Genomic DNA, 26,778 nt, shown 5'->3' with positions numbered 1-26,778 from the left:
CTTACAGAAATATAAAGAAGCACTATACCTGGATGAATATCATAACATGAAAGCGCAAGGTGGGCAGCAGAAGGCTTATATTTTTATCTTCCAGTTTCTCACTGCATTGATTTTTATTTATTCCCTACTTTAATACACTCTAATAATGACTGGAAGACAAGGATTCAGGCAAAAGCTAGAAGTCTTTTCAAAGACATAAAGGATATGGATTGCACTACCTATTTTACAGCCTGTGCCCATTTTTAAATTGTAAAAGTGAAAGATGTGACTACCGTGCTGATATGAAAAGTTTAAATGTCATTTTAATGCATTTCCAAAAAAAGTTTGTACTGGGCAATACACATGCATATGAAGAAGATATTTAATATTTTTGTGCAACTGAAAGAGTAATTTATATATGGGAAAACATGTTTCTGCCACCTAGCTTAAGAATATTGCCAGTATCTCTAAAACCCACAGTATATCCCTAAATGATCAAATGCCCCTTCCTCTCTAAATAACCACCAATAAGAAGTTTGTGTTGAGCCACTTGGGTGGCTCAGTTGGTTGAGTGTCTGACTCTTGATTTTGGCTAAGGTCATGATCCCAGGGTCATGGGATCGAGCCCTGTGTTGGGTTCTGCGCTGAGTGAAGAGCTTGCTTAAAGTCTCTCTCTTTCCCTCTGCCCTTCCCCCAGCTGACATGCTCTCTCTCTAAAAATACAATACAATAAAATGAAATAAAATAAGTTTGTGTTGATTACACTCCTTACTTTTCTTTACAGATTTCCTACATGTTCATTAATAATTTTAGCCAATTCTGTAGCATTTACTACGTGCCAGAGACTAAATATTTCGTTTTGTCTGTTTTGGAACACTATGTAAATTAACTTACTGTCCATTGTTTGTTTCACCCCTAATACTATGTTTCTGAGATTCACTGATGTTGAGCCAGATAGCTGTAATCCCCTCATTTTGACTGTTGTACAGCACTTCACACATAACTAACAATGTACCCATTTTCCTTTGAAAGACATCTGAGTTATTTTTAGTTTTTTGCTAATATAAATTATGCTCCTAATAACACTGTTGTAAATGTCTTCTGGTGCACATGTATGGGAGTTTCTTTAGGATATATACACCGAGGGGTGAAACTGCAGTCACAGGGCACATGCACATTCAACAAGATAAGAAAATGTCAAACCATCTTCCAAAGTGACTGTACCAATTCATACTCCCACCAAAAGTCAATGATAAATGTCAATGCTGAACATCCTTATCAATATTTGGTATTGTCACTTTCTTAAATTTTGCCTGATGGGTGTTTAAAGATATTTCATTGTGGTTTTAAATTGCATGTCCTTGATTACTAGAGAGATGCACTTTTTTATTATATAAAAATATGTATTTAAAATACACACATATATATCCACGTGTGTGTGTGTGTGTGTGTGTGTGTGTGTGTGCATGTGTCTGCCTATCAATATCCACTTGAGTTTCTTGTTCTTTATTCTGGATATTAAAGCTTTGGTGGTTATATCTGTTGTTCTGTTGCAACATCTTTTCCATTTGTGGCTTGCCTTACTTTTAATGGTATCTTTTGAGAAAAAGAAGTTCTTAATTTCAATCTAATCAAATTTATCCATGCTACTTTATAGTTGTGTTTTTGTGTTTTGTTTAAGAACATATTCTCGGGGCGCCTGAGTGGCTCAGTCGGTTGAGCGTCTGACTTCAGCTCAGGTCATGATCTCACTGTTCGTGAGTTCGAGCCCAGTGTCAGGCTCTGTGCTGACAGCTCAGAGCCCAGAGCCTGCTTTGGATTCTGTGTCTCCCTCTCTCTCTGACCCTCCCCTGTTCATGCTCTGTCTCTCTCTGTCTCAAAAATAAACGTTAAAAAAAAAAGAAAGAACATATTCTCCCATATATTTTTTCTAATACATTTTAAAGTCCTAGCTTTCATAAATTATGTGTTTGATCTATCTGAAATGTGAGGTAGGGATCATTTTCATTTCTTCCCCCATAGGATAACTGGTTACCAAGCACCATTTATGGAACAGGCCACCTTTTACCAGTGATCTCCAAGGCCATCTCTGTCATATGTCAGGTTTGCAAACTAAGCGCAGATCCTAAGCACAAACTAGGGGTATCTAGTCTGGAGCACTGATCTGTCGGCTAACCCTTCTGCCAATCTAAATTGTCTTAAATACAAAAGTTGAAAAATAGTTCTATTATCTACCAGGACATGACACCCTCTCTACCCTCTTGTTCTGTATCTTGCTACTTTTGGGCCTCTGATCTTCTACAATAATTTTAGGATCAGCTTGTTGAGTTTTGTGAAACTCTACTGGGATTTTGATTGGCACTGCATGGAATCTATAGGTTAGTTTGGGAGAATTAACATCTCTAGGATACTGAATCATCCAATCTATGAAAATGATCGTTGTACATATTTAAGCTGTACTGAATATCTTTTAACAGTTTTTTTCATTTTTAATATAAATATACATATTTTATTAGATTTCTAGGAACCTTATATTGTTATGCTATTTCAAATAGTCTGCTGGGATATAGAAATGCAGCTGTTTTCACATATAGATCTTTTATTTCACAGCCTTGTAAACTATCTTATTAATTTCATTTTTTCTGCAAATTCTTTTGTGTATTCTGTGTATACAGCCATAAGACCCGCAAAGGAAAACAGATCTTTTCCATTCCTTAAAACTATTATTTCTTTTCCTTATCTTATTGACTGGTTACGCCTTCCAGTTGAGGATCTGTTATAAGAATAGACATCCTTAGCTTATTCCTGATTTAAAAGAAATGTTTTTAGCCCTTCAATACCAATGAGGACAATGATGTTTATTGTAGGTAAATTCTCTTTATCAATATTTTTAAATCTACAAACAGTAAAATTGACTCTGAGTTTTAATGCATATATAGTTTTGCATAACTAGCACCTTGATCAGGATACAGAACCGTTCCCATCACCCTAAAAAGCTGCCCTTTAAATTAAAACCCTCCCCTAAACCCTGTGACCACAAATCAGTTCTGTCTCCATAATTTTGTCTCTTCCAGTATGTCACATAAGTGGAAGCGCAAATTATGTAATCTTTGAGCTTGACTGCTATAATATCGTGATACACAGCTGGTCCCAGACAACAAGGGTTTGAACTGTGCAGGTCCATTCATACATGGATCCTTTTCAATAAATACAGTACAGTACTTACTATAAGTGCATTTTCTTTTCCTTATCATTTCCGAAATAACATTTTTTTCCTTTCTCTCCTTTTTTTTTTTTTTTAAGAGAGAAAAAGCACATGTAGGAGGGGGGCAGAGGGAGACAGAGAGAAGCTTAAGCAGGCTCCATGCTCAGTGCAGAGCCCGACACGGGGCTTGACCTGAGCCGAAATCAAGAGTCAGATGCTCAACCAATTGAGCCACCCAGGTACCCCAACAATTTCTTTTTTCTAGCTTAATTATAAGAATACAGAATATAATACATGTAACATAAAATATATGTTGATTGACTATGTTATTGGTAAGGCTTCTGGTCAACCGTAGGCCATTAGTAGTTGAGTTTTTGAGAAGTCAAAAGTTATACACAAATTTTTGACTATGTGAGTGGAGGGGTCAATGCCCCTAACTAGCCTCCATATTGTTTAAGAGTCAACTGTAATAAGAAACATATGTTTGATCTTTGTCCCTGGTTCTTACCACAGGGTTACTAAAACCCTTATAATTTCCTGAGTGATGGGTGAAATTCTTTTATTATTCATAATAAGCTTCTTTCAACCATACCTGAGTTTATGCTAATAAGGCAACCCTTGAAGGATGGGGGCTGATTGCCAGAGGAACCAACTATGTCATCAGAGGTTAAACTTTCTGCCTCATCCCAACCTCCATAAAGGAGTGAGGGGCTTGAGATCGAGGTCAATCGCCAACGATTTAATCAATTACATCTACATAACGGAACCCTCATAAAAACCAAACAACAGGGTTCGGGGAGCCTCTGGATTGGCAAACACATGGAGATACTGGAAGGGTGGTGCACTCAGACAGGATATGAAATCGCCACACCTCTTCCCCATACCTTACCCTGCCTGTGCAGCTCTTCATCTAGCTTTTCAGTGTATCCTCTGTAATACCCTTCAAACCAGTACATGCGTTTTAAGCTAGTAAATGCAAACAAATGCTTCTGTGAGTTTTGTGAGTCATTCTAGTAAATTACTGAACCTCAGGATGGGGTCATGGGATCCCCCACGGGATCCCCCTTCCTCAATTTATAGCCAGTCTGAAGTACGAATGACAACCTGGAATGTGTGACTGCATCTGAAGCAGGGTGGGAGGGGTAGTCAGTCTTGTGGCATTGAGTCCTTAACCTGACTGCTCTCTCTTTGGGGAGTCTGTGGCAGAACTGAGTTAAATTGCAGGACACCCAGAACTGGGAGAAATGGTTGGTATAGGGAAAAACCTCCACACTTTTGGCACCAGCAGTTTTGAGAATAGAGAGAGACAGTAGTGTTTTTCCTTTAGTTTCTTTCACTCAGCACAATGCCTTAGAGATACTAACACAGTAGTTTAAACCTAACAGAAAATTACAAATTTGAGTTTTATTAAGTGTTCATTCATCTGTGTTGTCTGCATCCCTGAGCAGACTCAGAAATTTATCTGGGTAAATGGGAAAAGCCCAAAAGATAGTGTTATTACACTAGAACTTTACATATGTGCTCCTGCTGCTGAGAAGGCTTCTTTAGTCACTAGCATTTTTTTTTTTTTTTAAACTCATTACAGGTTTGGATGCCATTTTGGTTTATAAGTGACATTCCTAACTGACTATGACACAGAATCACAGTCTTGGAAGAATCCTTGGAGATCATCCAGGGAGGCAGTTTGGTACTGTGACAACAAGGACTCTGGTATCATACAGACCTAGATCCTGCCTGCCATTCTTAGTTAGATTCACTTACCTTTTTATGAGTTTCAGTTTCCTTATCAGTAGAGAAAACAAACTAGGTATATTTCATTGGTTTATGAGAAAATTCAATGAGATATTCCATGTAAAATGCCCTGTGGAGTGCTACGCACACAGGCAAAGCTCCACAAAAGCAGCTGACATCATGTCTAGCACAACTCATTTTCCAGATTATGCAAATCATCGACTGAAACATGCTACTCTAATGGTTTAAATATTAAAAGGTCATAACTCTGTGTAGAGGAAGATGCATATTTTGGATAACAGCTCTTAAAGGAAGCAAACAAAAATGATTTTAATTAAACAAACACTGTATAATTTCTCTATGCTAGATTATAACAATTCACCAGCCTGAGGAATGCAGGAACCACAAAAGAACACAAAAAACCTGAGATTTTATCTTCCAAATACAGGAAAAGAAAATTATTAGAAAGAAAATGTAAGCTCATATGGAACAGTGGACAAATATTTTTAGTGTTGACAAATCACTTTCTGTCAAAACCTTTACACATTTTGGTCTTCCCACATGCTCCCCATCCCCCCATCCACAGAGGGCAAGGGTGAAAACTGTGCTGTGAAATCAACATGTCAATATAATTATTTTAAATATCAATGGATTTTATGTTAATAATCTAGAACAAAGAGTGAGTATACTCAAGACAACTTAATGAAAGGCTCTTTGTTTCCAATGAGCAACTTTGTTGCCAATGACTAAATCATTTAATTTTTAAGGAAACTGTACCTCCATCAAGAGTAAGTTTTGACCGCCACTCAACAGGCAGAAATTCAACATGTGTTGCATGGTTGGAAAAATGCCTTTCTTCTATTTTTCTTGCAGCTTCTCTCATCCTAAAAAAAAAAAAACAAAACAAAAACAAAACAAAATGTTATCAGAGTAACTTCTCATATGTATTTATATGGTATAAAATATCTTTAACCATACAACTTCTACTTGCTAACTTTGTCCAATTATATTTTAATTATTGTTACACTGTGCAGTATTTCACAATACTAGGAATCCCTCATTTCAAAGATATTTCCCTAAATTTGTCATCAGTGATTTCAAGTATTACAAGCTTTCACATTATATTCTAAATAATTATATATATTAATCTTCAGTAGACAGAAAGTGCAACAAATCCACCCTGTGCCATCACCCTGCCCCAAATATTGGCAAGTCATGGTCTGTCTTATTTCATCTATTTCTCCACTCATTCTCCCCATAATATGAATTTTAAAATTTTATTTTCAAAATTCAGATACAGCAAAGTTGACTTTTTTCCCCTTTTGCTATCAGTTGTATAGATTTCGTGGTTAACATCACCATAATTAAGATATAGAATAGTTCTATTATTTCTCCAAATCCCTCACACTAACTCTTTATAGCAGTGCCCTTCCCCTGTAATATTTTAAAGGAAATCCCAGATATCACATCATTTCATCTGTAAACTGTTTAGTATCTATTTCTAAAACATAAGGAAAACAACCTATTATCATACCAAAACTTTTTAAAAATGTTTATTTATGTTTGAGAGAGAGAGAGAGAGAGAGAGAGACAGAGAGTGGGGTGGGGTGAAGGGGCAGAGAGAGAGGGAGACATAGAATCCAAAGCAGACTCCAGGCTCTGAACTGTCAGCACAGAGCCCGATGCGAGGCTCAAACCCATGAACCATGAGATCATGACCTGAGATGAAGTGGGACGCTTTACCAACTGAGCCACCCAGGCACCCCCCAAAACTAATTTTTTTAAAGTTTATTTCTTTTTGAGAGAGAAAGAAAGAAGATCCCAAGCAGGCTCTGCACCGCCAGCACCACTAGCTTGGAGCTGGACGTGAGGCTCAGACTCACAAGCTGTGAGATCCATGACCCGAGTCAAAATCAAGAGTCGGATGCTTAACTGACTGAGCCACCCAGGTGCCCCAATCATACCAAAACTTTGAACAATTCTTTAATTTCAGCAAATATGTAGTTTAGCAGTTCCATTTTCCCAGTTAGACTATGTTATTTTATAACATAAAATATATTTTTACATTTTAATTGAGCTCCAAATACAACAGCCCCCCCTTTACATGTGGGGATATATTCCAAGACCCCCAGTGGATGCATGAAACTGAAGATAGTACTGAACCCTATATATATTGATTTTTCCTATAAATACACACCTAATGACAAGTTTAATTTATAAATTAGGCACAGTGAACGTTTAATAACAATAATAAAAAACAATTATAATACAGTGTAATAAAAGTTATATGAATGTGGGCTCTCAAAATCTTATTGCATTCATCCTTCTTCTTCTTGCCACGATATATGAGATGTTAAAATGCCTACGAGGTGACATGAAGTGAGGTGAATGACACATACATCGTGACACAGCATTAGGCTACTATCATCTGCTTCCAGACTGCAGTGGACCCAAGATAACTGACATCAGAGAGGGTGCAACTGCAGATAGGGGGGGGGGTTGGCGCGGGGGGGGGGGGGGACTACTTTACAGTCCATGCACTATAATTGGCAGGTATGTCTCTTAAGTGTCTTTTAATCGACAGGTTCTTCTCCCCCCCCCTTTTCATCTATTTCATCTCCCCCCTGCTTTTTTTGGTTTTGTTTTGTAATTTATTTTTGTCCTGTAGAGTTCCTCAGAGTCTGATTTTTAATGACTGTATCCCTATGGTATTTAACATGTTCTTTGTCCTCTACTTCCTGTATCTTGTTAGTGACATATAGGGGCTTGATCAGATGAAAGTTCTACTATTTTGGCAAGACTGCTACTCCATAGGTGCATACATCTGTGTTTGTCTCTTTCTGGTGAAGCTAGCAGTTATGACGATCACTGCTTAGATTCATTTATTTATTATGGTTCCATCACTCCTTATTTGTTTGTAAAGCTTATAATCCTAGAAAGAGAAATTTCTTCACATCAAATATTTGGTTGCTTTGGAATACAACCAAATAGTTTCTGTATGAAATGAGAAAGTGAAGGATGAATAGTTAATTCTTACCTTCTATTAACAATTTTCAAAATACTGAGTTCTTAGCTTCTATATTTTTTGACATATTTACTAACTCATACACTTAAACATATTTGAAGTGGAGTGTTTCAATCCACTGTAGTTACTATTCTTACAGATGCTCAAATTGTCTCCTTTTTTGATCAGTAAATCTCTTCAAGTTGGCTTCTGTGTCCTTTTGACACGACCTCCCTAGTTTTTCCTTCTGAACAATCAAGTGGCTTTTTGGTTTGTTCATAGAGTTGTGCAATCACTGCTATTATCTAATTTCAGAACTTACATCACCTGCAAAAGAAACAATGTAGCCATAGCAGTCACCTTCCCATATTTCCTCTCCCTAGGCCCTGGCAATCACGAATCCACTTTCTGTCTTTATGGATCTGCCTATTCTGGGTATTTCATATAAATGGAATCATACATATGTGGCCTTTTGTGTCTGGCTTCTTGCACTCATCATAACGTTTCAAGGTTCACCCACGTTTATTGTGAATCAGTACTTCACTGCTTTTTATAGTTGAATAATATTCCACTGTATGAATATGCTTTTGTTTATCCATTTGCATTGGAACGTTTGGATTGTTTCCAATTTTTTGGCTGTTATGAATAATGCTCCTATGAATACTCTTTAAAAGGTTTTGTGTAGATATATTTTCAATTCTTTTGGGTATATACCTAGGGGTGGAATTACTGGCTTGTATGCTAACTCTACGTTTAAATTCTTGAAGAGGTGCCAAACTATTTTCCAAGGCAATTATACTATTTTACAATCCCAACAGCAACATAGGAGAGTTCTAAGTTTTCCACATCTTCACTAATACTTGTTATTTTCCAACTATTTGATAAGAGTCAACTTAGCAGGTATAGAGTGACATAACATCTCTTTGTGGTTATGAACTGCATCTCCCTAATACTTAATGATTTTGAACATCTTTTTATGTGCTTATGGGCCATTGGTATATTTTCTTTGGACAAATGTTTATTCAGATCCTTTACCTATTTTAAAAATTTAGGTTTTTTTAACTGCAAAAGTTCTTTATATATATCCTAGATACCAGATCCTTCTGAGATTATGATTTGCAAATATTTTCTCCCATTCTGTGGATCATCTTCACTTTCTTGATAATGTCCTTTGAAGAACAAAAGTTTTAACTTTTGCCAAAGTCCAATTTCTCTCTTTTTTCCTCTGTGGCTTGTACTTTTGATGTTGTATCTCAGGAACCATTGCCTAATCCAAGGTCACAAAGATATACTCCCAAGTTTTAAGAGTTTTATAGTTATGGCTCTTATATTTGGGCTTTATTTTGAATTAACTTTTGTATACGTGTGAGGTAGGGTTTAATTTCATTCTTCTGCAGATATATCCAGGTGTCCTAGCACCATTGGTTAAAAGGTTATTCTTTCATCAATGAATTGTTTTGGCACTCTTGCTAAAAATCAGTCCAACTCTGATTCTAATCCATTTATCTTGCTTTGTAGCAACTTATGAAACTGGGAAGTGTTAGTCCTCCATCTTTGGTTTTTTTTTTAAGATTGTTTTGGCTACTCTGGGTTCCTTGCATTTCCATGTGGATATTTATTTATTTATTTATTTAATGAAATTTATTGTCAAATCGGTTTCCATATAATAGCCAGATGCCCTCCTCAGTGCCCATCACCCACTTTCCCCTCCCTCCCACCCCCCATCAACCCTTAGTTTATTCTGTTTTTAAGAATCTCTGATGGTTTGCCTCCTTCCCTCTCTGTAACTTTTTTTTTTTTTCCCCTTCCCCTTCCCCATGGTCTTCTGTTAAGTTTCTCAGGGTCCACATAAAAGTGAAAACATTCCATGTGGATTTTAGAATCAGCTTGTCAATTTCTGCATAAAAGACAGGTAGGACTTTAATAGCAATGTGGTAAGTATTGCCATCTTAATATTAAATCTTCTAATCCAGAAACGTAGGTTGTTTTCATTTACTTAGGTCTTCTCTTATTTCTTTCAATGGTGTACTACAGTTTTCAGTGTACAAAACTTACACTTCTTTTGCTAAACTTATTCCTAAGTAGGTTATTCTTTTTTTCTTTTTGATACTGTAATAAATGGAAATGTTTTCTTTTTTTTAAAAAAAAAAAAAAAGTAAACTCAACCCCAACATGGGGCCCAAACTCATGACCCTGAGATCAAGAGTTGTATGCTCTTCAAACTGAGCTAGCCAGACACCCCTAGAAATGCTTTCTTAATTTCCAGATTGTTCACTGCTAGTGTATAAATACAACTGATTTTTGCATATTGATCTTGTATTCTGTAACTTTGCTGAGTTCATTTATTAGCTGTAATAGTTTGTGTGTGTGTGTGTGTGTGTGTGTGTGTGTGTGTGTAGATTCCCTAGGATTTTCTCTATTTAAGATCATGTTATCTGCAGAGATCATTTTATTTCTTCCTTTCTAATCTGGATCTCTTTTATTATTTCTTTTACTTGCCTAACTGCCCTGGGTGAAACCTCCAGTACAATGTTGATCAGAATTGGGAGGTGACATCCCTGTCTCATCGCTGATCTTGAGGAAAAGCTTTCACTGATTCATCGTCAGAGTGTAATATTAGCCATGGGCTTGTAGATGCCTTTTACCAGAGGGAAGAAATTCCCTTCGCTCTCTACTCTCCTGAGTGTTTCGTTAAGAAAGGGTGTTAAATTTTGTCAATGCCTTTTCTGCATCAAAAACCACGTGATGTTTTTGTTCCCCTTTGCTCTATTAGTGTGGTGTATTACCCTTGAGTTATTTTTAAAAATATGTTGAATCAATTTTGTATTCCTAGGATGAATCCCAATCAGTCATAAGGTATAATCTTCTTTACATGTTGGTGGATTCAGTTTGCTAGTATTGTGCTGAGAATTTTTGGGTCCATAAAGAATAGTTATTTGTATTCATAAGGGATACTGATCTGTAAGTTTTTTTTCCTTATGATATCTGTCTGATTTTGGTATTAGGACAATACTGGCCTCAACGAATGAGTTGAGAAGTCTTCCTTCCTCTTTTAGTTTTTTGGAGAGTTTATGAAGAATTGGTGCTCTTTTAATGTTTGCAGAATTTGCCAGTGAAGCCATCTGATCCTGAGCATCTTTGTTTTTTTGGAAGGAAGTTTTTTGATTATTAATTCAAATGCTTTACTTCTTAATGGTCAGTTTAGATTCTATTTCTTCTTACTGATCATCATATCAGTTTGGTACTTTGTATCTCTCTAGAAATTTGCCCATTTTATCTAGGCTATCTAATTTGTTGGCACAGAACTGTACATAGTATTCCCTTATAATCCTTTGATTTCTGTAAGGTCAGTAATTATGTCCCCTCTTTCATTCCTGATTTTAGCAATTTGAATCTACTTTTTTCTTGGTCAACAATACATCACACTTTTTTCCTTGGTCTTCTTGACCAAGCTGCAGGTTTCTCAGTTTTGCCAAAAAAATTTAAAAAAGAAAATCAACTGTAGTCTCACAAATACAAACAAGATTCAGAATGGTAGTGACAAGGATGAAGTTAATTTTACTCTTTTTACAGTTCTGGACTACTAAGGAATTGTAGAAAGCAGGGAAAGAGTTAAGAGATCCTCTGGATTTTCCTGTTTATAATTAATCAGAATTTCTTTTTGTTTATTTTCTATCAATTACTAGTTTATGTGGGGGGTTTTCCATCAAATTACCCTGTCTCTGAAGGAATGACAGCAATCTTCTCAATAGCGGATACTTATTTTTTTAGCCCCTCTGGATTCATTCATTCCACTTACAATAATAGCTCTTGATTTTTATTTGTGGCTCTACCTCTCCCTATGGTGATGATGAAGCCAACTTCCATCTGACTCTGGGAGATGACAAGCTCAATACATCATACCCTGCATGGCCACATGTACAGATTCAGGCAGCTGGATGCAACGCCATTGGTCACTGAAATGCCTAGGCTAGCTGGGACTTCTGGAAAAATAGGCTTACTCTTTCTTTTGAAGTTGAACATAATATAATATAGACCATATATGGAAGCACACACAGGAGATGTCTGAGAATAGCTCAAAAATGAAAGAAAGTACAGTAGAAACTGGATTCTCAGTTCTCAGGACTGACACATCTTACATTTAGACTTCTCAGTGTTATGAACTACTAAATCCTACTTTTGGTTCAAGCCTTTTTGGATTAGGTTTCCCCTCACCTACATCCAAAGAAAGCAAGCTGATACCTTCTCATTTATCAATGGCGCCAGAGTGAATCTGTCATTAAACCCGTATCTCAGATTCCTAGATATCCAAGCAAAAGATTAGCATTTTGACATAAGAATACAAATATTATAAGAAATAATGTGCAACTCCTCAGAACACAAATCAGAAAGAAGAGATTTTTGTAATAGAAACTAGGAAGATTGACAAAAAATTAGGGTGGCTTGGCGGTATCTGACTAAATTTTTAAGAGTTGAACTGATTTAATCCATCAGTTGACATTAAAAGGTGTTACAATAAAAGGTGAAACAAAACTCAACATTGCATTATTATAGAGATGTTGATGAGGACAAAGTTTCTGGTATTGCACAGTATTTGCTCTATAAGGACTCAAGAAATACATTTACTTGAAGCCTCAGAACCAGATAAAGTGTGCTCTGAACCAAAAACTGATCTGTTTTCATCACATCATAAATATGATTAGATTTTTCTTCATACCGATTGCTAGTTTAGAGCTACATTTATGGTGACTTAACCCTAACATTTCCTTTCAACACAGTCCTTAAAATTTTTTAAACACACACAAGTATAAACATCCCTCACCCCCATAACATCTTACAGTTTTTAGACTAAAGATGGAAAAAAAAAAAAAAGAGTAAAGTTGAATAAAAATAAATTAATGAGGTAAATAATGTATGTGGTATGTTGGTAAATCACCCACTGTTCTCTGTGTAAAATTTAGAGTTCACTTTCCTCTGGTAGTAATTAATTGGCTAGGTTAAGCTGCTAACTGGCAATTTATTTATTTATTTATTTGAAATGCTTATTTATTTTTGAAAGAGAGAGAGAGAGAGAGAAAAAAAACATAATCAGGGGAGGGGCAGGGAGGGGCAGAGAGGGAGGGAGACAGAGGATCCAAAGCAGGCTCTGTGCTGAGAGCGGAGAGTCCAATGTGGGGCTTGAACTCACAAGCTATGAGATCATGACTGAGCTGAAGTCAGATGCTGAGCCACCCAGGTGCTCCATGACAATTTAAAAAATTCTTATGTTTTTCATAATTATGCAACCTTGTAATTATTCTGTTTCTGCAGTTCAGTGAGTAAGATACAAACTAAGAATTACAATTTTTCTTTGCTTTCAACCTTAATATAATGTAAATTAGTAAGTTAAAAACACTTCCTTATTCTTCCTCTTCTCCATGCTGTGGGGGAAAAACCTCAAATATCATCATCATCATCATCATCATCATCATCATCATCTGGACATAATCACTCTCAAAATTTGGTCTAGAAATTCCATCTATAACACAAGAGATATTAGAGTAGTTTGTATTGAACATGCGGTGGAATGATTAAACTCTGTTATACCCCGGATAAAAGTCTGGATTCTAGTGATGGAGAATGTATTCATCAAAGAACTCACTCACATGGCTGTATTTTTGATAATTCTTCCTTGGTCCATTTTCTGTCCAATGCCGTGCACAACAAATACAATATGAGTAGTCTGTGATGGCTTGTCTTCTAACGTGGCTTCTTCTACATAACCTCTATGAAGTCTAGTCCCACTACTTGATGCTGTAGAAAAATTATGATTGTAAGTTTACTATTTATTCCAGAAATAGCATTTGGGCATACATTTAAAGAAATAATAAAGAAAAAGGAGTACTAGGAAAAAATTTCACTGGGTTGGGTGGGGATGAAATTTGTGAAATGATGTACAGTGACTGGTTCAGAGTACATGACACCAAAGCCAGAAACCATAGGGAAAAGAAAAGCAAGGAGGGAAGGATGGACTGAACACACAAAAAATTTAAAAAGTTCTCTGTAAAAAAAAAAAAAAAAAAATACCATGAAGCAAAGATAAAAGATGAATGATAAACTGGGAAAACTTTTGCAAAATTCAGTGCCTAATGAGTTAATTACTGGAGTGCAAAGGAGAGCTTACTAATCAAAAAGTGAAAAGAAATAGCAAAATGGGCTAAAGACAAGGTAATTCACAAAACAAATACAAATGACTAGGAAACATGTAAGAAGATATTCAAGTACATCTTGTTATCAAAGAAATTATATAAGAGGTAATTGCAAAAAAATTGATATCAGACTTACGAAACTTTCTGAAAAATTTATTAATAATGCTCTCACATCTTCCTCAAGTACCATTTCCTCTTTCCTTTCATCAAACTTCTGTAAAGAGCTGTCTATTCTTACTGCCTCTATTTCTTCCCCTACTTAGACTTCAACCCATGCCAATCTGGCTTCTGCCCCCTCAATCCATCCAAGTCACCAATGACCTCTACATCACTAAATCCAACAGAAAATTTTTAGTTTTCACCTTCAATTGCCATGTTTTATTTTCACATCACTGCCTGAGGTTTGAATGCTGTTGTGTTTCTAGAAGTATAAAAGATATTTATTAATTTTGTCAGATCATTCTAATATATGATTATTCACTGATGAATACATGTGAACTCAATCAATCTTAATAAAAGTTTCATTTAACAGGGCAGTAACTATCACTAAATTTAATACATATTTAAAATATACTAAAAATAGAACCTGAATAGTCCCTTTTGAATACAAGAAAAAAAGATTCCCCAAAGTTGGACAAACTATATTTAACAATTACCTTTAGAAAATCCCAGTTTTTGGGTAACTGTCCTTGCAATTTTAGAAGTTGTTGCATCACTGTAAAGATACACTTCATCCACACTGTGCCAGTCCACATGATTTCTACTCAACTTGAAACTATGAATAGCTGTTGCAAAAAGGAAAAATTAATTTGAAGGTCTCTCATTTGTGCAAAGAATTAGAATACACAGATTTTTTAATCAGTATTTGAACTCAGTTGAATATAAAATTATTTTGCTGAAACACATATTAAATTGAAGCAAGTGATGGATAGGGACTTTATTTTATAAATGATTAATCATGCTACAGGGAACGGTTATTCGTTAGAACAACACGGAATAACTGGCTTACCCACCATAGTTTTAACCTCTAACTGATAGTTAACATGCTCTGATTATTAAAGAACTGCTTTCCCAGGTGATATGACATTTCTTCCTTCTAAGGGATAATTTATACCTTCATGAAAGTCCTCAATACCTTTGACATAGAAACTTAAGTTTCTTTTCTTCTGTGGACTATATTTTTGGATCTGTGAAAATTTCACTCAGCGGTGCAAGACAAAACAAGACTGAGAGGAAGACGGGGAAGACAACAATCTAACTGATTAGAAATAGGTAGTTGTGGAATGGATACTAAACGAATTATCACTGGATATTGCTCACCATAACAGAAATCCAAAGTTGAAAGATGTTTTATTTTTTTTTTTTATTATTTATTATTTTTTTTTGAAAGATGTTTTAATAAGAAATCAAAGAAATTTTTTCTACTGTGATGTTCAAATCAGTATGGTTATTACATTTCTGAAAATAGGCTCTAAAAAAAAAAATGAAACCTATATGCTCAAGGAATACATAAGCTCTGTGAGGCAAGGACTACGTCTTGATCATTTTGTACCACGAGCACCAGTGTCCTAGCAGATCCTAGACCCATTTCACAAATTCAGTGATACGTGTTTGTGGAAGCAACAGATTAAGAGAAGTGTCATAACATATCCATCGATTCATACTTGATAATTCTTATATTCTGAAGGCCTTAAACTTTCCTCTGTATCTCTGGTATAGAGATGAGAAAAATTCACATACCCTTCAGAAAACCAGGCACCTTAAAATCACTATGTCTGATTTATTTTTTAAAAAATCCCTTTTAAGCAAAATATAATCTCTACTATATATAAGGACCCAGAGGTACAAAGAGTCCCTTCCTAGGGTCTTGCCACAAAGCTAGTTACCAGCAGAGTCTAACTATTCAGATTTGAGGATGGGTTGGAAATAACCTCAGATTATATATGAAATGTTATAGCCCTTGTCAAGATCTAAGACCATAAGTCATTTTTATGAAAACCTATTCCCTACTAGAATACACAGAAAAGTAAATCCTTTCTGGGGAATTGTACTTCTTAAGTTATACTACAAATACAATTTCAAAAACTTATAAAAAAACAATTTGTATTTCACTTATTTGCCAGGACATATTACTAACACTAAACACAGACCAAGATGCAATTAATGTAACAAACATTAATATTTTCAATTCTCAAAAAAAAACTTCAGAAAAACAATGTACAAACTCAGCTTTTTTCTATAAAATAACTTTTCATAAATTAAGAAAATATTTTGTAAGAGTTTTACAAATATTTACTTTTTCTATGCCTGATCCAAATCACTATTTTATGCCTTTTTATCTAATGTTTCTAAACCACATTTTTGTTCAAATAGTTTTGAGTAACATATGCTTAAAACATTGAAACTATAAGACCAAGATAATGAACAGTGGTAAGTCAATGAAATCTTGTTCTTCCTCAAACCATCCACATACTGTCTTAAAGTAAAACGTCTCAGTATTGGTGAACATGTCATTACTGGACCACACACATTATTTACACATGTTCATAGCGCTTAAAATTAAGTAACTCTAAACAAAATAGCACACTGGACACAATTCTAAAAACTAATAATTTCTACGCTTTAAATACTGAATGCTATAAGCCAGGGTGTATAACTACATGGAGAAATAAAACTACAATTACTGTACCTTGAGAACGCTTTCGCTTAAGACCTGCCGCATCTGTACTCTCCTTATATCCTCTCCATTTGAACAGAGAAGGGAGGGAGAAGGGAGGGAGGTGGTAGACAACTAAGAAAGCAAAAACACTGAGCTTCAAAGTAAATTTTAAATGAGGTTTGCCATTTTGCCTTTTTGTTGTATCAATTTTAAAAAATGAGTTGTATTTGACAAACATTATTCTAAATGATTTATTTATATAATTTCTCATTAAAAATCGGTAAAGCAAAACATTAGTTTAATAATGTTTATCAAATATATGCTCTTCTTTTATTGCAAGAAAAAAGGCAAATGATACCTATCAGTTAAAGATAACTATGTGATCATATTGAATGTCTTTGCACACATAGAATAAAAATAGGTCATGGTATTTTTGTATGCATAAGGGATGTATAAGTCCCATCTTCATAATACTAAGGTTATTTACTCTCACCAAATTTGTGACTATGACATAGCTGACAGCTGATATGCAAATTAAGAAGGCAATAAATAACATTTTAAACATCAATGCAGTTTTCCTGAGAAAATATCACAGTATACATTCCACTAGATGCCTTCTATTACTGAAGTATATAATGGAAGCTTCCCACAGAAACAAAATATTCTTTTTGCAACTTTGTTCAAGTTGCTAAAAGAATTTTTAAAATGAAACTTTTGCCAAAATAAATCAAATTGGAAGCTGTACTTTTAAATGATTAGTTATAAAAAAATGAAAGATTAGTAACACATAATGAAAAAAAAAGTCACCAGTAAAAATGTATGCTGTGACATCTAGTAAACATGAAACTGACAACATAAAGCCAGACATAGACTTGATATTTGGCAAATCAGCAGAAAACCTTGAAGTCAACACTTTCCCTGTCAAACATTGCTAAAGTTACATATCAGTAAATTTCTTTAAAGTAAAATAAGCAATTTATTCAAGATAAGTTTTATTTAAAATAAGCAATTATTTAAAAATCCACTTGAAATGGAACTTTACAAATCAGTTCAATTAATAAACCACAAGAACCTTTAGGACTTAGTTCAAATTTGTGTTCTAAAAAGCATTTACTTTTGCATCCTCACTCCCTTCTACATTAACATGACACTCAAAGGTTAAATACTGTTCAAATATGAGCATACTTAATTCCTGTTGTATGGTACTAGAAATATTTTTAAAAATCTGTTAAATGCACACATGCAATATATTCAGAGATTTGTGCAATAAAGGTAACAGAAATGCTTACAAGGCACTTAATAATTACAACCACATGTAATTAGATGGCTACAGACTAGGATTAAAAACTGGAATGTAACATCAAGATTATAAAAACATTTCATTGTCACAGAGGGGGAGAAAATGACAACTGAAACAATTTTCTTCACTGAAAAAGTGTCTTCTCTCAGGCACCTTCTGGTCAGTTATTGAGGAGTAGATGTACCAGTTGCAGGAAACATTTTTAAACAAAAAATTCATTAAGAAAATGCTAACTATCAAAGTAGATCAAATTGACATAAATTTGAGACTTTAATAGTCAAAGAAACAAAATCTAGATTTTATATTTCCACTAGTAAAACTAACATGAACCAAATCCATATTTACTAGAAGAAAATTAAAAGAATAAAAAAAGTCATTAGTACAAAGTATGCTGTGACATTCTGTAAGCATGAAATAGCCAACATAAAGCCAGACATAGACTTGATATTTGGCAAATCAGCAGATAACCTTGAAGTCAACATTTTCCCTGTCAACTATTGCTAGTTACATACCAATACATTTTCCCACATTTTAAATAAGCAATTATTTAAAAATTTACTTGAAATACATATGGACCATTTGACTACATTTCAAAATTATGCAAACACTTTCAGAAAACTAGTCAAAATATAAAAAAGACAGGCTCTTCTTTCTAAAGGAACAATACAATTTAGGAATTAAAAAAAGACAAACATCCCAATATAACAAAAATAGAGAAGCACATTTATTTGAAATACTTTCACAAAATTAAATAGATATGGTTCTTTACCTTCCTCTCAAATTAAATTCTTATTTTCACTTGAAAGTCACTTGCTGTATCTGTCACAACATCCCATAGTATAGTTAGAAAGCTCAATTTTTTTCAACCCAAAGCACAGAATTAGGGGTACTATCATTAGTACAGTAGAGACAAAAACTAATTACTATCAATCCAAACGGGGATCACCACTAAATGAAATTCAAGTGCTAAAAAGCATTATTTAATTTTTCCCCGTAAAATAAAGTTTTAGTTAAGAATTCTTATGTTAGCAAAAATATGCATAAACTCAAAATGTTCACTTATTAAATGCTAACATTTAATTAAATGTATACTAAAGCCCACACAGCAATGAAAAAAATTTAAAGTACTTTAAAGCATTTCTAATAAGTTTTCTTACTAATCCACCTCTTAAAGAGATTTTCTTCATTATATAATTCTGAAAGCAACAGTATCAACAAAGGTGGTTGCTGATGACATACTAATCCTCAGAATAGAACAACTCAATGACTTTTCCCCTTCTAAAAGCTGTTAACCTATATAATCCCAACTTAAGGGGAAGCCGGTCTGCACATCTCAAACTTGCCAGCTATAATGAGAAAACTCATAGAAACCTTCTTGGACCTCAGAGAAACTAATTAGATAAACTTAAAAAACATAATAACTAAAAGCTAGAAGGTGGGAATCCTCTTAGTTGCCAGAGAGAGGAAAAGGAAAGCTGATTACAAAGGGTTAGCACTCCTCCAAGTCCTCTCTCCTTTTTGACTTTTGCAATTCTATATTCACAGTTTGCAATTCTATATTTACTATATTCTTATCCAGTAACAGTGATAGGAATACACACTTTACATGCCAAATTGTTAAATGTTTTAAGTCCAGATCCACCAATACTTGTGATGTCAGAGCACCCCAAATCAGTTTGAATAGTAACTTAGCTACGACTTTATATTGAGAGGGTGGCTCTTGTAGACAGCATATAGTCAGGTTTTGCATTTCTAATCTAGCAATCTCTGCTTTTTAATTCAAGCATTAGTTCACTTATGTTTACTGCAATTACTGACATAAGTGAATTTAAGTCTACTATTTCCCATTTGTTTTCTTTGTTCTATCTGTATTTTGTTTCTTGTTTCTCCTTTCTTGATTTCTTTTGAATTAAATATTTTTTTTACTATTTTAATTACGCTACTGGAATTTTTAAAAAACTTTTTATCATGGAATAATTTTATACTTACAGAAGAGGTGCAAAAATAGAACACAGAATTACCATATATTGGCTTCTCCTAAAGTTAGGCTAACTATAGTACAATTATCAAAACTAAGAAATTAATATTGGCACAACACTAGCAACTAAGATATAGACTTCATTCAGATTTCTCCAGTTTTTCTAATGTTCTTTTCTGTTCTAGGATCCAATCTAGGGTACCATGTTGCACTTCACTGTCGTGTTCCCTTAGTCTCCTCTAAACTGACAAATTCTTCAATCTTTCATAACTTTGATACTTAAAAAAATCATTATTGAGGTATAATTGACAAAAGCATAAGATATTTAAAGTGTACATCATGGCAAGTTGATATACTTACACATTGTGAAATGATACCCCTCATCTAGTTAATAGGACCCCCTAAACACTTTTGAAGAGCTCTGATCAGTTTGTTTTGTAGAATGTCCTTTAATTTGAGTTTATCAATGTTTTCTCATGACTGGATTGAGGTTATACACTTTTTGGCCAGAGTGAAGTACAGGACTACCCATTTACTTCAACCTTTTTAAAACTGATTATTGCTTGCATAGATAAATTATAAAGTTAGTGAAATACCAATCTAGCAGAATGTTTAAGAATTTTCAAAATTACTTATTTGCAGGCCTGATTTTATTTGTATAATCCATCCCCAGTGAAACTCTAGGCTACTAGGAGGTAGGGTGGGAAGAGAATTTGTATTTTAATTTTCAAAGAAAACAAAATTTAGATTAAAGTATCTAAGTCACAAAAAGTGATTATATTTTTATAGGTTATCTTTATTTGTATGCTAAAAAAGTTATGCTAAACTTTCACCAATCTATTTAATTCAATCCTTACTTTGAGATTAGTAGGAAAATTAACAAGGAGAAAATATTAAAAAATCCAAGTTATTTGTAGCATCAGCTACCCTAACCAAAACACAGATAAGGTGAGAAAAAAAAGGAATTGCTGTTTTATTTTAACATTCTTCAAGGCAAAGGCTCTGTTTCTTAGAATTTTCACAGAGGAAGGGGAAAAAAGGAAAAAATTCCACAGAGCACTTAAGAGTTCCTAAATATACCATTTAAAAATGTTTTTATTATTAAATGGGACTTTTCCAGAAAGCCATATTTGAAAAAACTCCACAGCACTGTGATTTCCAACTCTCTTTATTCTAAATCTTTTTGCAGAATATCTAATTCTGTATTCACGGTTTACTGTGTTATCTTTTACTTACACTTTGGAACTATTCTCATCTTTGGCTGTCTTCCCCAAAACTTCTTGAGGGTCAAAACCCTGTCTATTTCTTTCACAAAAGTGCCTAGCACAGTACTAACTGAACATAGAAATATTAAAAACCTCCTGAAAATATGAAGAGTCAAGGCTTTATCTTATGTACATGAGAAAATTTAGGTAGAAAAGATATTTTTACCCTAATTAATTAATGAAATAGGATATTTCAGAAGCTTGGAGGTAAGAAGCAAAGTAAAAGATTAGAATATGTTTTTCCTTTGTAGATATGGCAAACTTGATTTATTTTTCCAATAATCGTGGCTTTTTGGACAGCAAATATTCTTCCCTTAAGACCAGTGATAATTTTTAAATGTACTACAAAATTTCCCATAATCTTCAAAGTCAAACATCACATCTTAATTCATAAATGTATGTTTTACATAAAACTGAACTAAAATGGCTATAAATTTATGAAAACAGTACATATACTAAATTGAACTTAAAATCTTCGTTAATAACAAAACATGCTGAAGCTTTACCTATATGCCATAGCGTATTTTAAAAAACCAATTTTTCTTCTAATGAACCTTAAAGAATCATCATTTTGAAAGATCACAACACAAAAATGTTTAACAGCTTAAAAATTTTGTTATTACTAATTGGAATTTTACTACTCAATGTATATCTTTAAAGCTAGCAAAAAATATTGTTATAATATCCTAGATTGATACTCTAGAATCAACATACACGAAGACATACTAAAAATCTAATCATACAAATATACCATGTTCTTTATCAGACTTATTTAAATGATTGGCTCATAAAATTAGGGCACTTTGAAGGAAACTGAAGTATCCTGCTACACTTAACATTTTGGTAGGGAGTAGAAGTAAAAAGGACACACAGAATTCTAATTTTTATTGTAATAAAAACAAGATTCCAGGGGTGCCTGGGTGTCTCAGTTGGTTAATCATCCCTCTCTTGATTTCGGCTCAGGTCATGAACTCATTGTTCCTTAGATCAAGCCCTGTCTTGGGCTCCTCACTGAGACCACGGAACCTGCTTGGGATTCTCTCTTTCCCTCGCTCTCAGCCCCTCCCCCCATTCGCACATGCTCTCTCTCTCTCTCAAAACAAACACCCCAAGATTCCAAATAGATGGGTTCTAGAGATGAAAAAGAGCTGATAACTAACTTCCACAAGATGGGTTAGCAAGAGGAAAAAAATGTTTTGAATATAGTACAAAAAAGGGGAATAATCTACTTATATTTTTATTTTTTTTATACTCATCCTTTTTCTCCTCTGAGCTCTTGGGTTTTTGTCCCTATACTAATAGTAAGGAATTTGGGTGGCTAAACTAAGTTTGTTAAGGTGAATTGCCATTTTTGAGGCAGGACTGAAGGAGAATTCACAGAAAGAAAAAAATCTAGAATTCGATCTTCTCCAATAGGAATTGTATTTTGGTAGTGGTGATGAGAAAGTACAAAATACTTCACTCACTAATATAAGATCATGGATATATAAAAATTGTTACTTGTGTTATAACCAGAGAAAGTATTGTTTTGACAGCACTCTGTGGGAATGCAGACAGAGCTCTGCTCTGTAGACACTGAGCTGCTCTTTACATATTGATATGTAAGAACCTTGAGCTTGAATTTTACAGTAAAATCAGGACAAATCTGACTCTACAGATTAGGAAAATGAGATACTTAAAATTCCAAGAGTATGGCATCTGGCACATAATAGATAACTACTGTTATATATACTTGTTAGATTTAATTGCAAATTTATTCAGAAGCCACATCTTTCCTCAGTTATGTGGACTTTTAATCAACTATACAAAACCGGTATGTTAATTTGGCATAAATTAAACTAGACAGTTTCCTTGCTTGTGACAAGTGGTGTGTGTGTGTGTGTTCAGAGACAAAGAGTAGGAGAAAGAAAAAACTTGGGATGTTTGTTACTAATAAGAAAAAAAAAATAAGCCGATTTAAAGCTTATTGTTTTGCCATTAATTATGTCATGTAAACAATTATTTCCAACCACATTAATTTTTTCCAAGCTGCATTCTGTGAATTACTTGATCGATACTGAGTTTTCCCGCTTTAGAGACGTTTTACAAGGGGAAGGGGAAAAAAAAAATCACTTAATTCATTAATTCACTAGATTCAATGGGGCTTGCCAAGAAACCTCCAAAATAAAGGCAAGCATAGATGGAGAAACACTTTTTAGAAAAAAATAGTTAGAGAAATCTACAAATTCTAATCTACCTGTATTATTATACTCACCTGAATAGCTGATCCCACTGCCTGCAGTAAATGGAACAATAGAAGTATTTTTAACTTTACCACATATTTTAAATTTTACTCAAGATCAGATACATAATGAAACATGTCAATCTTGGCTATTATATACATATTTTAAGCTACTGCAAACATATCCAAACGCTGAATAAGGGAATATAAGGAGTAGACTGTTTCAAATTAAAAGTTGATGTGGTTATCAATATGGAGACAGCCCAAAGATGCTTACAGAAAGGAAATTAAAATTGTTTTTTTTTTTAATTTCAAGAAAAGAACAAACATTAAAATATTAACAAAACTGCTCTTTTGATAGAGGGACATTTTTTGTAGATTCAACTTTCATTAATAATTAAAACTACAGAAATGACTAATTCACAGAACATATTATAACAATTTGTACAATTATAGTTGTCATATTAGTGTCATGCCAGTGAACATACATATTGAGCAAAATAAAAATTGAGATGGTTCAGAAATTCATAGCAGCTTTAACTTCTAAAATAATCAAATATTTAAAATTACCAGAAATTTTATAAATTCTAATACTCATGAATTACCACGTCAAACTTAAGAACTACTCTAAACTTCATCAAGAACTTACTTAGTTTACAAAACATATTAAATGTATTAATTGGTCTTACCATCTTTTCCATCTATGGATTTTGACACTTCAATATCAAAATTTTCCTGCATCTGCTGACCTCTAAAACAGCTGAGATGTTCTTGCTCAATTAAATTACTTTCTTCTTCTTCTAGAGGCTGCCAAGTGCCATCAATAAACCACTGTCCACGCATTACTGGTATTTTATCAGCCTCTGAAAAGAGAAATCACAGAAAGAGACATAGTAACTATAATTTTATATTTTCTTACTACCGTGGCAAAAACTGACTTTCTTGACCTAGAAGAATCATTTAAAGTTTTAAATTTTAGATTTCAAGCCACAGTATATATATTTTTTTACAGTATATAATTTTATTTAATTGGGTATTATGCACAAAAATTATTTGGGCATTAGAAAGGTAGATGAGCAGTTATCTTTGTAACTGTGGCCCTGAGTAATCCAAATGAGTAGGCAAAGGGGTTAAGACAAGTTCATGTAAGACTCTGGTGACAGTTCTAATGTCTTAGAAAACACTGATGTATACTCCCAGAAGCAGTTCAGAAACAGTGTGTGGGGTAGTAGTGTATTGTACTTTTTAGGGCTTCCTTGAAGGTTATGGACTTCCAGTTAGCATAGAGGAATAGCTGAAACATTTAATTACAGTAAATTCCTCACCCATTTTAGAAAAAAACTGAGTAGAAAATTTCCTTGAACTCCACATTTTTTTGACTAAATACTGTTCCTAAAAGTCTAAAACTTTTAGCTATTTATTCATTTTTTAAGAATAAACCATAATTGTCAGCTATGCTATCTTGAATCCTCTAAAATTTGTAAAAAATAAAGCAAAAATAAAATGGAAATGAAAAACCTTAAAAATAAAAAGCAAAATAAAATGAACTTAATTATGTAGAGATATGGTTTAATCATACATAGAAAAATTATTTCAAGTGGATTTAAACCACAGTAATTTTTATATAAATATTGGGATATACCCTATGGACAAAAAGAACTGCAAATATATCTTAAGCTTTTTGTAATAACTGCACTGTTATAATTGTTAATAATTGTAATAATACTGGTATTGTTGATTTGAAACTCTAGGTTAAAATGAATATATTAATTTTATTAAATATCATTAAGAAACAAGAAAAAAGATACAAATACAAATATCAAAGAAATAAAAATTGTAATTTTAAATTTCACGTAGGGGGCGGGGCACCTGGGTGGCTTAGTCAACTCTTGGTTTCAGCTCAGGTCACGATCTCACAGTTCGTGGGTTCAAGCCCCGCTGGGCTCCACACTGACAGTGCAGAGCCTGCCTGGCATTCTTTCTCTTTCCCTCTCTGCTCCTCCTCCGCATTCTCATTCTCTCTCTCTCTCTCTCCTCCCCCCCTCAAAATAAATAAACTTAAAAAAAAGTTTTTGATTTCAGTTAGAAATATCAGCATGAACTAAAATGATGTATTTTCTCTTTTAAAAATGCCTGTGGCACCTGCGTGACTCAGTTGGTTAAGCAATCAACTCTTGATTTTGGTTCAGGTCATGATCTTGCTGCTGGTGGGCTCAAGCCCTATTCAGGCTCCATACTGACAAGGTGGAGCCTGCTTAGGATTCTCTCTCTCCTCTCTCTCTGCCCTCCCCCCGCCCCCCACACACACATGCACACAAGTGTGTACACTTTCAGAATAAACTTAAAAAAAACAAACATTCTAAGCTTTGTCCACTGAAAAGGCCTAGAAACACACCAACAGTTGAGCATTCCTGAAACAACGACCATGATCAATGAATACCATTTCCCACCAAAAAAAAAAGATCCTTCAAGAAATGGCTAATTCTGGGTGTGAGACAGAAAATTTACCAGATGATCATGAAATATCTTATTGTATCAGACTTGTACTGCGATGTATTAAAAATGTAATATGGGTTTCTACTTCTTACATTATCCTATATTCTGCTATAGCAATTCTGTATGTAGGTGTTTACTGTGTTATTTGGTGCACAGATACTCAAAAATATTATAACTTCATTGTGATTACAGCTTTTAAAACTATAAAGTATATTCTGTTGTGTTTAATGACTTTTAATCTGGATCCTACTTTGTGGAGATTGAAACCCTTGTTTTCTTATTTTTTTCTATTTGCCTGTGACAGTTTTGCACATCCCTTCATTTTTAACTTTCTGAATCACTAGGTTTTAGATATGTCTCTTATAGACAGCACAGAATGGGTTTTGCTTTAGGAAGCCATTTGAAAATCTTTTTCTTCTAATAGATGAGTTAAGCCCATTTATATTTATTGATATGACTGATACATTTGAATTGTGTGTTCTTTTATAATTAACATTTTATTATTCATACTTATTTTTTTCCCTATAGTTGTTATTATTGTTTTATTTTTATTTTATTTTATTTATTTTATTTGTTTAAATTATTTTTAATATATGAAATTTATTGTCAAATTGGTTTCCATACAACACCCAGTGCTCATCCCAAAAGGTGCCCTCCTCAATACCCATCACCCACCCTCCCCTTCCTCCCACCCCCCCATCAACCCTCAGTTTGTTCTCAGTTTTTAAGAGTCTCTTATGCTTTGGCTCTCT

The 26,778-nt window shown here is 34.0% G+C and overlaps 1 protein-coding gene across 5 annotated transcripts in view; it reads right to left on the bottom strand.

Moving 5' to 3' along the window:
* The window catches only part of DDHD1 (DDHD domain containing 1), a 94,924-nt gene that overhangs the window by 33,268 nt on the left and 34,878 nt on the right, over nucleotides 1-26,778 (bottom strand). For 2 of the 5 annotated variants that reach the window (XM_049611554.1, XM_049611556.1), the window contains exons 2-7: nucleotides 24,220-24,393; nucleotides 23,564-23,584; nucleotides 16,797-16,898; nucleotides 14,764-14,892; nucleotides 13,565-13,712; nucleotides 5,693-5,799 (exon numbers count right to left, since the gene is read on the bottom strand). In XM_049611554.1, coding sequence (XP_049467511.1) covers nucleotides 5,693-5,799; nucleotides 13,565-13,712; nucleotides 14,764-14,892; nucleotides 16,797-16,898; nucleotides 23,564-23,584; nucleotides 24,220-24,393 — 681 coding nt within the window. The remainder of the gene's footprint in view (nucleotides 1-5,692; nucleotides 5,800-13,564; nucleotides 13,713-14,763; nucleotides 14,893-16,796; nucleotides 16,899-23,563; nucleotides 23,585-24,219; nucleotides 24,394-26,778) is intronic. The other 3 variants (XM_049611558.1, XM_049611559.1, XM_049611555.1) reach the window with 2 other exon arrangements.

This window comes from Panthera uncia (assembly GCF_023721935.1).
Source record: "Panthera uncia isolate 11264 chromosome B3 unlocalized genomic scaffold, Puncia_PCG_1.0 HiC_scaffold_1, whole genome shotgun sequence".
Classification (NCBI taxonomy): Eukaryota; Metazoa; Chordata; class Mammalia; order Carnivora; family Felidae; genus Panthera; species Panthera uncia.
The sequence above is the reverse complement of the archived record's forward strand: the minus strand, read 5'-3'. Positions and strand labels throughout refer to the sequence as shown.